A 15269-nucleotide genomic window follows, 5' to 3' on the forward strand; every position below is an offset into this window, starting at 1 on the left:
GAACGGTGCTGATATTGGAAGAGATGAAAGGAGTTGGCTGTAAAATGATCAATTTTCAATAAAGAAAGCAAAAGAACAGTCGTACGAGTCAGGGAAATTCATAAAAGATGGTGCAGTGACGAAGCAAGGCGGTGACAGCTGACGTGACGTACGAGAGAGTGAAAGAAGAGTTTCTGAAAGAAGCGAGAGCAAAAGACTGAGGGACCGAAAGTTCATTCAAAAAATGTTGAAAGAAGAAGAAGGCAGGAGGAGGATTGTTTGGGGGGCTGAAGCAGAAAGAAAATGGTCCAGAATCTGTACAGGCTGGAAAACCTCACGAATCAAATAGACAGCATGACAAGAAGATGAAAAGGATGACAGAAAGTGAGGCTGTGGAGGTGGTGAGCTCTGAGCGCAAGAGATGACAGAAGGACGAAAGATGGGAAAACTGGAAAGAGTGAAAGAAAAAAAACGGGATGAGGAGAGAAAAGTGATGGGTGCAGAGTAAAGGAAAAGAACTGGAAGGAGCATTTAATAAAAACTCTGAACAGTATTAAAACATAGAAAAATGCTTTTTGACCACATTCTTATCAGTCAGACTCCAGAATCTCTTATAGGCTAGTCATTCATTATAAAGCAAATGATTAGATTTATTATTATCATTTATTATCAAAGATAAGCAATAAAAATATTCAACAACCAAACAAAGAAACTAACATGTAATCTTGATTAATACAGAAAATACAAAGTATTTGCCACTCTTATGAAAGAAAAGCGGCGGAGCACTGACCTTGTAATTATATGATTTAGGAGAAACCTTAGGAAGTTTGGCAAACACATTTTTCTTCAGGATTCTGTGCAGTCAGTTGTATAAAGGTTATTTAACTTTGGTCTTTTATAAAGTGACTGTTTAAGTTGGAGTATCAGCTTTTCTTGTTAACATAACAGAAAAACGTCCGGGTGAGGGAAAAGGTGTCCGTGTTATCGGTTAGCTGGACTTTATTAATGAGAGGAAGTTCATTTAAAGTGCGTTTGCTGGTTATGGGTTGCCCCTTCTATCTGGGCAGACAAATAAGTTCATTAAATGCATGATATTAGGTGGAAAGCCGAGTTTAAATAAAGCAACATGCTTTGCTGGCTTCACTTCTTTGGGGAGGCAGTTTAATAAAAGTTGAAAAAAAAAAAAAAAAAGGCTTTTTCCGTCTTTGTGAGTGTGTGTGTCGGTCCAAATTACTAATATGGAAACATTTACCTTGTGCGATTCACTGTGGGCTGAAGAAAGGCTGGGTCACATGACAACCAGAACCCCCCTCGTCAAAGTTTCAGACAGCTCCATCTGGAAGAGGATGAATCATTCCTCACATAAAGACAGAAGCCCCTACTTCAACATGCACTTTAATTTAGCAAAAAAGGAATCCTGTCAGAGCCTGGGGGTGGGGGAAAAGTTGTTCTGTAATTTAACTCGCTTCATCTTTCACCTCTCTGACCAAGTTATCTTGACAACACCACTGTTTTTTGTTTGTTTTGCACAAAGAGGCCAAGGATCTGACGAGTGGATGAAAAGGACGGTATGCATCTAGAGAAACTGCAATTTTTTTTTGTGAAAATGCAGGGCGAATGTTGTGCCCTGAATGACTTTGCTCAAATTTACTGAAGAAGCTGCAATGGAGTGGTTACTACTGTGTAAAACTTAAACTGTGCAAACGCTTCAACTTGATGGTGTAGCTGTTGACGGTCCCCAAGCAAACCACCATGTTTAGGAAGAGGGAGCAAACAGAGATGAGCTGACAGAAAACTTCACTGTCAAATGCCAGGAAGACAACGCTGAATCTGCAGAGGGTGAATATCCAACCTTGAGTCCCTCTAGTGGTCTGGTGCACTTCTGTTTTGTGGAGTAAGTTCGCAGGTTTTCTTAGTTGCTGGTGTTTTAAGTGTTTTTGGTATTTTGCAGCATTTTTTTCTTTGTATTCCTTTTGTTGGTTGTATGTTTTTTCCTTCTGTCTATTTTCTGTGATTGCAGCATTTTTCTGTTCCATTTGCTTTGTTGTGTTTGCATCATTCTTGTGTTTGCAGCACGTTTCGACGTTTGCGGCGCATTTCCACCTGTCGACCACCATAGGTTAAAGCTAAAACAAGCTGAATGTTAGCTGAAAGCCAAAAGAAACAAAACAGTAGTTTAAAACTAAATGTAGCAAAAGACTAACCAAAAGTTAAAAAAATAAATAAAAATTGCTAGCTCCAAAGCTTAAAGTATCAAAAAGCTAGCTGGAAACTAAAAGTAGTACAGGAAGGCAATGCAGACACGCACAAGAGACAATATTTTTAAGATATATTTATGTACTTATATGTGGAAATATTTGTAAATAAAGTTAAATACTTAAAAAAAATAAAAATTACAAATGCACGGCAAAAGTCCTCTCCTGAATGAGCTGATGGGTTTGAGATATGAATGTTAAAATAGCACAAAGTTAGCAGAAGTTAGACTGCACCAGGAACAGAACAGTGTGAAAACTGAATCAACATTCACACAATAAAGTTAGTAATTAAAGAGTGTATGACAGCAGATAAAAGGCAGTTATACTGGGAATAAAACAGCGACTGGAAGAACAAAAATCTGTTAGGTGAATTAAGAAAATGTGCTTTTGCTTAAAATAAAGTGTTGGCAGAGGAGGGATAGGGAGGACTCAGTGAGCCATATTTCTTTTCTTTTTTTATGATTATTCCTACATGCCACTTTTAGCTCTTTGTTCCAAAACAAACATCTGGATGGATGACACCAGCTGTTCAGATCTCCCCAGCTGTGCAGTTTACACAGAAGGATGATTGTGTGGAGAAGTGAGGTGAGCTCAGGTAGGATAATGATAACCTCAGGTAGGAAAACAGAGGATATGCTGTGTTATAGACGTCTGTCCTGTGTGTGTGTGTGTGTGTGTGTGTGTGTGTGTGTGTGTGTGTGTAGACAGAGCGGGAGGGAGTGTGTGTGTGTGTGTGTGGTGGGGGGGAGTTAAAGGGAGAAAAAGTTTCCTCTCAGTGGTTCCACCTCTCAATCTGACAGCAGCGGCTCGTCGTTTCCTCCTCGACTGCGGAGAAGAAGAAGAAAAAAAATAAAAACCCACCAGGTAAGAGAAGCGACCACACACTCTTCACATAATGTGACAGCGACCTGGACGACAGTGTGTCCGCATCAATCTGCAGGCTAATTCTCTGCAGACAGAAACGGGAAGTGGGGTAGGATAGATGTCAAAGAAGAAGAAAAAAGCGAGGAAGGAGGAAAGAAAAGAGGAAGAAACAGCCGGCGGCGCGCTTGTGCGCTTGCTTGCAGAGACGTGCAGGATTATAGAAGTTATTCTCAAATCGCCAACTCAGCAGAAGGTTTTTCTTTCTTTTCTTTCAAAGTCAGGTTACAGTAACTCCGCCGTGCAGGTCCTCGCGCACTGCCCGGCTTTGTGTGTGTTTGCTCTGTGTGTGTGTGTGTGTGTAGTTTATCCGGACTGCAGCTGCGTGCCAAATTGATGCTCAGGCGCTGTTGTAGACGTGGCTCCTTCACCATCCTGACTGCTGGATCCTGCAGCGTGGGCTCCTTTTATTAGGCTGGTGGATTCAAGGGACACATGTTGGAAACTTTTTTAGCCACAAGCTGACAAACCTTCCTGCAGCTTTTTGGCTGTGCAAAAGTTGTAAACCTTTTTTTTTAAACAAATCTTTTTTTTTCTTCCAAGCACACAGACTTTTTTTTTTCCTTTAAAGTGGTCCAAAACACAAGTTCTTTAAACTCCCTGAAAGTCTTGCAGAGTCTTTGTTTTTACCAGACTTTGGCTGCTTTTTCACTCTATTTATCTATCTGGCCATGGGAACCCATTATGCAGTGTGACCCTAAAACGAGACAAGAGGAAGGCAAAACAAAAAGTGTCAGGGCTAGAAATCAATGTAGAGGAGACTGACAGCATCTGAATGTTATGTCTTTATAAAAAAAGAGGGGAGACTCTTGCAAAGACCTGCCACAAGACCTGAGAAATGCATTATCCTTCAGTTAAAAACCAACTGTGTGTCAGGTTTTCAGCATATATCCTTTTGGGAATCTTATTTGTGCTAAAAAAAAACAATTTTATGTTTGTTAAACAATGTTATTGTTAATATTTTTTATAGATTCAACCAAAGAAATTGGAACAACTTGTGTCTTTGTAACCAGCTGCTGATAACAAGCCAAGGAGCCTATTTAAAATAGATTTTTGCTGAGTTGTCTGTTATCTATTGACACAGGATTATTCCTTGAGTTCAGGAGCCTTTTCATGCCTGAATGGGGGGGGTGAGGGAGAAGGGGTGGATCGGTTGTTTTATCTTTTGGCAGTGTCATGAGACACCCAAGTGTCTGCTCTTAAGCACAGAAAAGCTATGTTAAATATGTCATCTGAATGAAAACATCCTTGAAACTTATTCCTCCTGTAAGATTCAAGGATCTTCAACCAGTTAGTTACAGTTCTATTCTGTCTGAGGTCAGTTAACCTTTGTTTTGGTCTATTGATCTATTTTTCTGTTTCAAAGTAAGACAAATACTGGACTGGTATCAGGTTTTGTCTGCAGTTTCAATCAATGCAGCATAGACAAAAATTTGATTTTGTAAATATATGTAAATATAGGGTCACAGTATGGTGCTGTGTCGTCATGCATTGGATGTTGAGGTTCTTATTATTTTTAATGTCTGTACTGTATTTTCATTTGGATTCAAAATCCTGCACAGGACTATTATACCACAGTCTTTAAAGTAACCCTCTCTGCTAATACATTTTTTTAACTAAGCCCTCTTAGAGGGGAATTCCAAGTGGCAGAAAGAATCAAAAGGATTGTTAGGTCTGTTTAAACAGTTCGTAGAGCAGATGCCTCGTCAAACATTAGCATCAGCTGCCAAAACTTAGAAAGGTTCAGCCACACATGTTAGGGTTTCACAAGTTATATCTCATATATATATATCACCAGGGACCATGAACGTCTGAACAAAATCTATAAAATAAGCCTCTCAGCACTTCTACATCAATCTTCTGCTTTCAGTTTAGCAGCTGATCATCTCTGATTTGGCTACAAATTTAACAAATGTGGTGCAGACAAGAAAGTTACATCCAGAATAGAACATCAGCAAAGTTCACATTATGCATCCTGTCACCCAGGGGTTGTCATTCTTTAGTTTGTAATGATATCTGACACCACTTCTTTGTGATTCACTGCCTACATCTGCACCTCTTCTTCATACATGAACACTGCATGTTTTTATTCTCTGTGTGCTGCTTTTATAGGATTGTCTATTAAACGACCCCGCTGACTTGAACTATTGTAACCACAGTGAAAATATACAATGGCCTATTTGAAAGTCCTAAAATGTTACTGTCAGTGCAAAAACAGAGAAAAAAAAACATCCAGAAAATCTCATAGACTTTTCAAAGCAGTTCAATGTTTCGGTGATTCAAAGCTGCATCATGTTGGACTTTTGTTTTTTTCTTTCTCAAAAATGCAGCTTGAAGGAAATGAAAACCCCTCGCATGTTGGAGTCACAGTAAATTATCAGGGAAATAAGGATTTGAAATGACAAAAATAAAACCGACGGTGATAAATCTAAACTCATTTTTAAAAACTCATCACAGAAGTGTGTCCTCTGACATCTGGCTGACTGGAACAGAGATACACATCCTGATAATAACTCTCATGGTTATATTTTAGTGGTGGTAGTCAGATCAAATGTGGAGGCAGAGATCCAATGTTTTCATTATCTCACCGTTAAGCTCCATCCATCATTTAAAATCCTGTTAACATTCATCCATCTCTATAAAAACCCCAGAGAATCTTCCTGATGTTTTTCTCTGTCTTATCTGAGTTTATTTTATTTCCACTGTTTTCTCTAAGTTTTGTTTTCTTTCTTTTTTCCCCCACCCTCTCACTTCCTTTTCAGAGGGTTGGTGGTACTGTTCATGTAAGTCTCGTAGATAAAGAGTGCAGATGGGTGGTAAGGAGTAAATGGAAAAAGAAGAAACAGAGATTCAAAGATGTGACTAAAATGAGCCGAACACAATAGAAAAAACAACAGGAAGGGAACAAATACAACACACAGCATCATAAAAAAAAAACAATTTCATTTGTTGATTTTTGGTTGTAACCTTCCCATCTTATCAGCTTTGTTCAGCCACATAAAGTCCTGAAATATCCAGCAAACAAATTTAAAGGGGTAGTTCAGATTTTTTGAAGGGTTGGGTTCTATAGAAAGGCTACAAACAATTAACATCTTACCTGTCATGGAAAACATTTTGAATGACCTCAGTTTGGAGAAACTGATTTGAATCCTGACAGGATTGATGAGCTAATGGCTAGTCTTAGAGGGGCCAAAGTGGATCCCTGCCACTTTAAAACAGCTCTAGTCTTAAAACAATTCATAGCTTTTTGTTCAAACTTTACAATTTAACATCAGGATCAATTATACATTGCATTGTTATTCAGGCAGATATATTATGATATTCCTACAGGAGGTGTCCCAGGCTGAATTGGAAGTGCTACAGTTAGCTGCTGCCGCCCCCACTATATGTAAATAATATAGAACTATGTGATGAGAAATCAACAGCTAAAGACGTACACTCCTGTGAGCCATGATGAAATGATTGAGGTACGAGTTGTTTTAAAATGACAGCAGTTCACTCAGACGAACCCTAACTCCTCAACCTGGTCAGGAGTTAAACTCTTTTTTTCCAAACTGAGATTGTTCAAAGAGCTACTTCCAAAAAACACTTAAAATATCTGAACTATGGCATCACTTTAATGAATGAAAAATCTTTTTATTGAGTGTGAGTAAAACAAAAGTTACAGCCAAATATAAACCCTGCAAATGACCCAGTTTGGAAAACTGCACTATTTTTGGACCATGAGTCCTTTTTTTCCATCAAGTTCTGAACAACCAAAGAAACAAACCGTCTCATGTGTCACATTTTAGGTCCATGCTGAGGGCAGTCCATGTATGGTGTTGTAAGGGCTGCTGCTGCCATCTGTGTGTACAGCTTCTGTAACCATGAGGTGCAGAGCAAAGCCAAACACACTTACATAACATTCCTGCTGTAAGAGAGGAGCCTTAACCAGGCTTACATTAGGCTCCGTAAGAAGAAGAAGTCTTTTTCCAGGCTTAAGGGCTAATTTCCTTACTAAAAAGTAGTTCTATTAAAAACATGCATTTTAAATGTGGAAACAAACAATTAGCTTTGTTTCTGGAAGGAGAAACTCCACTGAATGTTTCAGACATCAGCTGGGATACGCTTCAGCTTCCTCAAGCTCTGAACCACACAGAGCAGGCACTGAAATCAAATGGAACAACTGGCATTTAATATTTTGCATGTTTTCATTGCTTTGTATTTTGATGGTTTGTGAAACATTGACATTCTTGTCAGGCGTAAAATGCTCCGCAAAAACATTTCAACTTGGAATTAGAAGGCCAGAGTTTTTATTATCACACAAGATTTTAGTCTTAAGTAAAAATCAAAGTTTTGTGCCAGATTTAAGTTTGATTTTTTTAATATTTATGAAAGCACATCAAATGATCAAACTTTTACTGAACTTCAGTGCATTTTTTTGCGTGAGAATGTCCATTTGGACAAATGACTGCATGAACTCAATGCTTTTTTCTTTTGGTTTATAACTTGTTTCTAAAACCTCTAAATGTCAAATAATAATGTCTCAAGGATTGATCTTCAAAGCCTTGATTTTATGATTCAAAACATAAAACGTTTAGTAAAGCAGTTCAGTATCTTTTGTTTGGGATTTTCACAGGGTTTCAGGAATTGTTATGGAGAAGTTTATAAAGTCAGCCAGCAAAGCCTGAAAATTACTTTCAGCAGATGATATTGTGTCAAAAAAAACAGCTTGTTGGTTGACCAGTAATCCACAGGAATGTGAAAAATATGGTGCATAAAAAGCAACAAAACTGACCAAAAAATGTCGGTTTGGGGGTTTTACTTGAGTGGGATGGATGTTTTAGAAGTTCATCCTGGAAAAGAGAACAAATCTATAAAATATATATATTTTGGTTTTCACCCAAAACAAAAAAATCAAGAAGTATTATTCTGTGATGCAAGTCATGAAGTAAAACAACATATTGCTCTTTCTCCCTCCTTCGTCAGGTTGTGGCAGCCATGTTGACAACGTGTTTGAGGCTGCTGTTGGTCCTGCCTTTGGTTTGCTGTGTCCCCTCCTCCTCCAGATCTTCATCCAGACAATGCAGGCGATGCTGCGACCAACTCGATCCTCCGGCAGCCACAGCTCATTATCAAATGCCTGAAGTCAAGACTGTTATCAACATGACCATCCTGAAAGGTACCAGTTCTTTGGACACTGTGTTTAGTTAAAGAAATATAAAATCAGGTATTTAACATTTTTACTATTCGTGATGAACTTAAACCCATCAATCCACCTCTTGCATTTGTTTTTATCACCCTTAGACTGCATTTAGAAAATAATCCAGTGTTTACAGAAGGTTTACTCAACAATTTACCTCAACCTTTGATCCATGAATGTGTGTGACGTTCTCCTTTCTCTGAGCCACGTTTCTGTAATCGCCGCCTCTGTTTAACAAGATGGCTGTGTGCTTAATCAGAGGTGTAATCATGCTGGAGCGGCGCTGCCAAGTGTACCTATTCATGCTTAAGTGGACAAGAGAGAGACACGCCACTGAAAAGGAAATTAGACACTCCGGTGATATAAACAACCTGGAACCACTTTAAAAATCAACGTCTGTTCAACACTTTGTGAAAATTCAGGCTGGCAAGTGCTGGTAACCTTTAGAGTGTTAGACAGCTTCTGCCATGGGAAACGCATCAGAACAGGTACATTCCCGTGAACCATTAGGTGAATTTAAGAAAGAATAACATTTCACTTAAACAAGTCTATCATAAAATGGATAAAAGCGCAATTGAGCTCATTTTGTCTGTTTGCAATTTGTCAGTCAATATGGCTGAGTCTCCATCTAAAGTCCCTAAGACATGTTAAACAGGCTTGTGTCTTTGCTTTATTTGTTACTGGAGGCCTTTGTGTGCTCAGGATTTCATGATGGATTTGGAATAGACTCAACATAAAACTTACATAAATAGTCATTTTCGAACACATTTGAGCAGGATTAAACTCAAGCATCAGCGCATTTCTTTTTTGTTTTGTTTTGGTGGTTAAGTAAGTTGGGTTGAAATTGTAAATGTAAAATATTCTTTGTGTTTGTATTATGTTTGTATTGTGGAGTTGTATTAGTTTGTGCGCTTTACACCAGCCTCATTCACAGCAGCCAGCATCACGCTTTAAGTCACCTCACTGAAGACAAAAAACACTTTTTACACAACTGTTTGCAGACATAGCCACGAAGATGAGCTCCTCTGACCCCACAGGTTTCAACAACGAAGCCAGCCTTGATCATCAACGTTTTGAGCTTTCAGAAATGAAAGCTCAAATTGTTGAGGGTCTCACAGGCCGCCTGTCTTTACTACAACACACCTTTAAACTGTGATGCAGGTTTATTCCCACACATATTGACAGTCATGGCTCTGACACAATACTTCGTTTGGTGGATAAGAGGCAAAACATTGACAGACTGAAATGTTTTTGCAAAAGGGGCTATTGCAATTAGTCGATCAATTTAGCAACATTTCAGGCCCTTTAAGTGATTGTGTTTCCAAAAATATGTGTGCAACACAACAGCCACAGCAACAACCCCGTAACAACTCTAAATCCAGAGGTTTGGAATTTAGTATTTGTTATAAACTATTAGTTTATTATTTAGTTACTGGAAATTTGCAATGTGATTTAGACTGGCCACCTGATTGCATTATGTCACATAAATGCAAAACGTATTAAATTTGCCTCCACCTTATCGGTTTTAGTATATCTTGAGGCTTTTTAAATGCACATATCTTTGTATGTTCCTTCAGTAAATAAATGAATTATAAAATACAGACAGGATTAACCTTAGCAAAGCTGGGTTAGTTAATCCAAGTGTGCCCACACCAAGCAGCTATTTAAACGTGCAGTATTAACCTGCTATATTCCGACTTAAAGCCTGGTGTTATTAAATAAAGCACAACAAGGCATTTTTTTTTCTTAAAAAAAGAAAGAAGTTTAGACTCAGCCCATCTTAATTCCTCAATTGGTTCTCCTAGAAAGTGTTGGGACCCGTAAAGACGTCTACTTTTTACACTTGGCTGGTTTCGCTGCGGTAAGCCCTGCAGTTGTTTGAGGTTATGTTACAGATCAGGCTGCAACAAAGCCCAGCAGAGAAGAAGTGGGTGGCTCTGAATTTAAAGTGTCCGTACGTATGAAGCATTATTTGGATTTGTAAGGCGTGTAAAAGCCTGAAGAGGAGAGATAAAGAAGTGTTACTACAGAAAGGAATTAAAAAGACAGGAATTTTCTAATGCAGGAAACACACAATCACAGCCAGAGGGGGATTTGGGAGAACATGTGTGTCCAATATCAGATGCTTAGAGCAGCCAACTACACCAGAGCAGGTTTAACAGTGTGTCATCATTCTGTGGTTTATAATGTTGGTCCTTTGATAAGAGAACATCTAGTCTGTTCTGACCCACAATCAACCGCCGACAAAATCTTTATGGCAAAGTTCACATTATTTTATACTCAATGATTCACTTGTACTCAGTTGTATTAAATGTCACCAACCATCTGAGTCAGATTTCAGATTGGTATAATGGACAAAACCCCAAAACTCAGTTCAAATTACCTCAAAAACAGAGTTCATTATGAACAAATTCTACAAGATTAACTTCAATAATTACAAGCATCATATTCAGCATAAAAACGTCTTTTTTTCTTTTGAACAATTTTGATTATGCTATGTATAAATATGAGAATTCTGTGTATTCTGTACATCAATATATACGAACACCAACAAAGCTGTCATGAGTGGGTTTAGTAAGTGTAACTCTCAAAGATTTTGATAGTTAATCTCGAGCCAACAGAGAAGCCAGCCAACGGGAACCAGAACCTCGAATCAACTGAGACGGTTCTGTGAAAGTGGAGGAGCTTCAGAACAGCTGAGAATGAATGATGATGAATGAATGAATATGGTTGTCTAGGGACAATGTCCTCATACAGCAGGTGGTTTAGACTAAAGTCAGTCAGCTGATAGTAGAAGAGCAGCTCAAGATGGTAATCAGCATCTGGAACCGGAGGCAGGGTGACACAGTTTCCAGACTTAAGAGAACGAAGGAAAGATCAAGGGCTGGGGCAGAGACTGGAGGCTGGAGCTACTTGGCAAGGCAGAAGCGGAGGTCTGGAAGTAGTTATAGAGCAGAAGGAAAGCCCTCAGAGTTAGTGCGAGGGGAAAAGGGTTCACTGTAAGTAATTACTAAACGTTAGAAAGGCTGGCTACAGTGTTTCTGGCTGAGTGAGGTACGTGTTTTGACTTTGTAAAGACTCGCATTTCTGGCGCAAAGACTTGGAGCTTGAAAAAAAAAGAAAAGAAAAGAATATGAATAATTTAGTCAATTTAGACAAGTTTTTCATTCTGTTAAAGAAATCTGCCTGAGAAATAACAAGTTTTTGCTTGGGTAGAACAAATGATTTACTTGTGAAAATATTTTATTTCCCGTTGGGACAGACTTCAGCCCCTGCAACCCAGTGCAGAATAAAGGGGGGGTTGGAAAATACAGTAAGTGAATGAACGAGTCCAAATCTTTCCTATGGGCACAGCTCTGCTTTTACGCTCATGCATAAACTTGAATTTCCAAGATTGATTCACTTCACAGGATGGCAAGGTGGATTTACAACTCTGACCTCTGGAACTATTCATAAACATTAATGTACAAGCTTAGAATATTAAGGAATCTTATTTGAGCCCACATGTATGTAACAGGACAAATATAAAGATCTAGACATGTGCAGATGCCATCAAAGCCCTTGATTCCTAAGCCAACATAGAATTTCATGGTCTTATGAATACATCTCCATTTTGATGTTCTTTTAATGCAGTACATTTTCATAAACACTAAGGGCTTTCCCTCTCTTTTTGGAGCATTAAATTAGAACATGTTTAAATTTCAAATGACAACTTCTATAATTTTTTTTTTTCACCAAAATAAATACAGTTTAATACATGCAGCTCCAAATCGATTTTAGATTGTAGAAAAGCTGAATCAGAATCTGAAAACCACACTTTTTAAAACAACTTATATTTGTCAGAGACACCTCATTCATTTCTATTTGAACATTTTGTCTTAAATTCTATAGTTTAAAAGCATCGGGAGTATTATTCCTTAAAGCAACAGTTAATGTTTCTTTAATGAAAAACAAAATGCATTAACATCTTTTATTTTGTGTCATTTTTTCACAGAAATGATAAATATTAAGCTTGGATTTCTTTTTCATGTTTATTGTGTTAATTGTGTGTTTTCAGGCGATAAAGGGGACAAAGGAGACAAAGGCACACCTGGCAAACCAGGATTGGAGGGCCCTTCTGGCTACCGAGGACCCTTAGGACCTAAAGGCAGCAAAGGCCAGGCAGGTGCCCCAGGAGATGCCTGTAAGATCCCTCACTCTTCTTTCTCCGTGGGGCGTCGCAAGGCCCTGCACAGCGTGGACTACTACCAGGCGCTGGTCTTCGACACAGTATTCGTCAACCTGCTCGAGCACTTTAACATGTTCAAAGGCAAGTTCTACTGCTACGTACCTGGGATCTACTTCTTCAACGTCAACATCCACACCTGGAACTTCAAGGAGACCTACCTGCACCTGATGCACAACGACAAGGAGCAGGTGATCCTTTACGCTCAGCCTAGTGAGAGGTCCATCATGCAGAGTCAGAGTGTCATGCTGGATCTGGCTCTGAATGATGAAGTCTGGGTCCGGCTGTACAAAAGGGAGCGGGAGAACGCCATTTACAGCGATGACGTGGACGTTTATATCACCTTTAACGGATACCTGGTGGCACCGAGCATCCAGTAAAAATATGAGAGTGGGTATTAACGGAGGCTTGGCAGAACATTCATCCATGTTGAAATATTCCCTTTTTTTTGCCACGGATATTGTTGCGTGGCAGAAAAATCACTTCAAATAGGATCCAAGAAATGACAGCTGCATATTAAGTATTTATCTCAACTTGGAGACAAATGAGCCATTTTCTAGAGGAGGGCTGGCCAAAATGGATAAATAAAAGGAACATTACAAAAGGGAAGGTAGCACAACATTAGAGGGGAAAATATAATACTTTCTTTGCACTAAATTACATTTTTGTACAAAGTTTTTTTTTTTTTGAGAGAAGAGAAACACCACTTACATTATTTTTTTTGGAGGGGGGTGGGGTGGATCATGAATCTGAGTCAGACTTTAGTCACACAGTAGAACCAAATGAACTCACCATAGAAAAGCTATCATGTCCAAATAAATATTAAATGGGCTGCGTTTTCCAATGCACACAAAAATCAGGGTTTGACAATCAAATGTCATGTATTTTTACAATGCAGACTACAAACTGCAGCGCAGTTTATGTAAATAATTGTATATTAACTGTCTTTAATGGCTTTCAGAATTGTTACCACTAATTCTTTTGGTGCTATAAACAACTTGTAAACATTTTTTTTTCTCCATATTAGTCGAGTCATTATGTGTTCTGTGTCAGCAAGCAACAAAAAAACACACAATTATAAAAAAATAAAGTTGTTTTTTTGTAATTTCACTTGTCTTAACTGTGTAAGTTCTGACGTTTTATGTTTTAACCACAAAGTGCTCCTATGAAATAAATGCATTTTACATTTCTGCTTTGAAAGTTTCCTCACATATTCCTCCAGCTTAGTGTTTCGGCTCAATGTGAAGCCTGCTAATGCTGTGGGGAAAATGGAGCTTGAAATTTAACCCCTATAAATTGGCAGTTTTTCCCAAAAATAAACAAACAAAAGCTCATCTCAAACTCCCAGAAACAGCAGACGAGTCAGTAGCTCCATCTGTTTGGCCATATCTCCCTCATTAGCTGTAATTCCATCCACAGGAAGGCTTTGCTGGAGAAAACAAAACACACTGCAGCACTGTAAATACGTTAAGCTTTCAGAGGAGATCTGGTTCATCTTTTCTGCTTTGTCAGTTCAGGATGGTGGAGGCTGTTCCGGGCTCTGTTAAAGTGAGCCCAGAACGGGTCAGAGTTGACTCCGTTTGGGTTTGCCTAACTTTGCTTCAGTTGTAAAGACAGAATGTTGCCACAGCTGAAAAAGGGTCGAGTCAAAATATAAATCTTAGGAAAATTAAGATAAATAATTAAAAATTGTTTGAATGAAACAGTTTATTGTGACAAATTGCAAAATGGTTTTAACCCTCCTGAGGTTACAACGGCTTCTCTTCCTCTCTTCAGTTATGAGGACTTAGGAGGGTTAAATGGGTAGTTCAGCTCTTTTGAAGTGGAGTTCTGTAAAAATCTTATGAACAATCAATAAATGTTGTAGTTCTTTGAATGACCTTTGTTGAGAGGACAGACAAGCTAACAGCTAATCCAAGCGGAGCCAAATGGATTGCTGATGTTTTTGCCAAGTCTTTCTTTGAAAAAAAAAAAAAAGATCCTTTAATTGCAAGATGTTTTGGGACTTTCTAGCATTTACTGTCAATAAAAAATCTGCTTCACAACATTTTAACTGCACTGATTTGTGGGCTTCGAGTCAGCCTGTAAATATCCCTCTTTCTGAGCTGATTCTTGGTAGATTTGCTTGTCCACTAGGGATCATTATGTTGTTGAAAAGTCCATTTGCTCTTTTGCTTCAGTTTGCGATCAGATGCTTCTCATTTTAGATTCTGTGCAGAAATCAGAACTAAAACAGTGATTGTGGGCTGCTCAGTCCCTGAGGCAGTCCAAACTCTAACATTTCCCCATGCTTCACAGATGGGTTCAGAGCTTTCCCTTGTAAAATATTCGGTCTGTACCAAACACAACTTCTTTCTCTTGTAGCTGAAAACTTTAATTTGATTAATCTGTCCAGAGTGCATTATTTCTAAAGGACAGGTACATGATGGGTTTTTTTCAGGCAGGTCTCCAGATCGAATGGTTAAGTTAGCTGCATGTGCTGTAACTACGAAAACATTGCAAAGAAATTCCAGGGTTCTTGAGGACTTTTTTTTAGCTTTAAAAGTGCAGCAGCTGACCCAAATTCATGAGTAACAGACTGCTTTGGACAAACTGTTAGTTCTTTGAAAATCCTTGTTCACTATTTTCTTTACAGTGACTTTTATAATCATAACCTTTATGTTCATAAAGCTTTGTAGACCTCTTCTGATACAGACATGATGTCTGC

At 38.6% G+C, this 15269-nt stretch overlaps 1 protein-coding gene across 2 annotated transcripts; it reads left to right on the forward strand.

The window, feature by feature from the left end:
- Positions 1–2957: 2957 nt before the first annotated feature.
- On the forward strand, positions 2958–14595 carry c1qtnf6b (C1q and TNF related 6b). Of its 2 annotated transcripts, none has more exons than XM_017410781.2 (3): positions 2958–3098; positions 8124–8316; positions 12395–12942. In XM_017410781.2, exons 2-3 carry the CDS (start codon positions 8136–8138, stop codon positions 12940–12942), a joined length of 729 nt encoding a protein of 242 aa, XP_017266270.1. In that variant the 5' UTR covers positions 2958–3098; positions 8124–8135. The 2 variants fall into 2 exon arrangements, with proteins under 2 accessions (XP_017266270.1, XP_037830850.1); XM_037974922.1 differs by lacking the exon at positions 2958–3098 and adding an exon at positions 3152–3351 and having other exon boundaries at positions 12395–14595.
- The last annotated feature ends 674 nt before the right edge of the window (positions 14596–15269 follow it).

Source organism: Kryptolebias marmoratus, linkage group LG3, assembly GCF_001649575.2.
Source record: "Kryptolebias marmoratus isolate JLee-2015 linkage group LG3, ASM164957v2, whole genome shotgun sequence".
Lineage (NCBI taxonomy): Eukaryota > Metazoa > Chordata > Actinopteri > Cyprinodontiformes > Rivulidae > Kryptolebias > Kryptolebias marmoratus.

What these genes read in the sequence shown, in the direction of transcription:
- c1qtnf6b (XM_037974922.1), top strand. Translation starts at nt 3,217, where the DNA reads ATGTCAAAGAAGAAGAAAAAAGCGAGGAAGGAGGAAAGAAAAGAGGAA. An exon ending in AATCGCCAACTCAGCAGAAG is followed by an intron (nt 3,352 to 8,123) that starts GTTTTTCTTTCT and finishes CTCCTTCGTCAG; the next exon opens with GTTGTGGCAGCCATGTTGAC. An exon ending in CAACATGACCATCCTGAAAG is followed by an intron (nt 8,317 to 12,394) that starts GTACCAGTTCTT and finishes GTGTGTTTTCAG; the next exon opens with GCGATAAAGGGGACAAAGGA.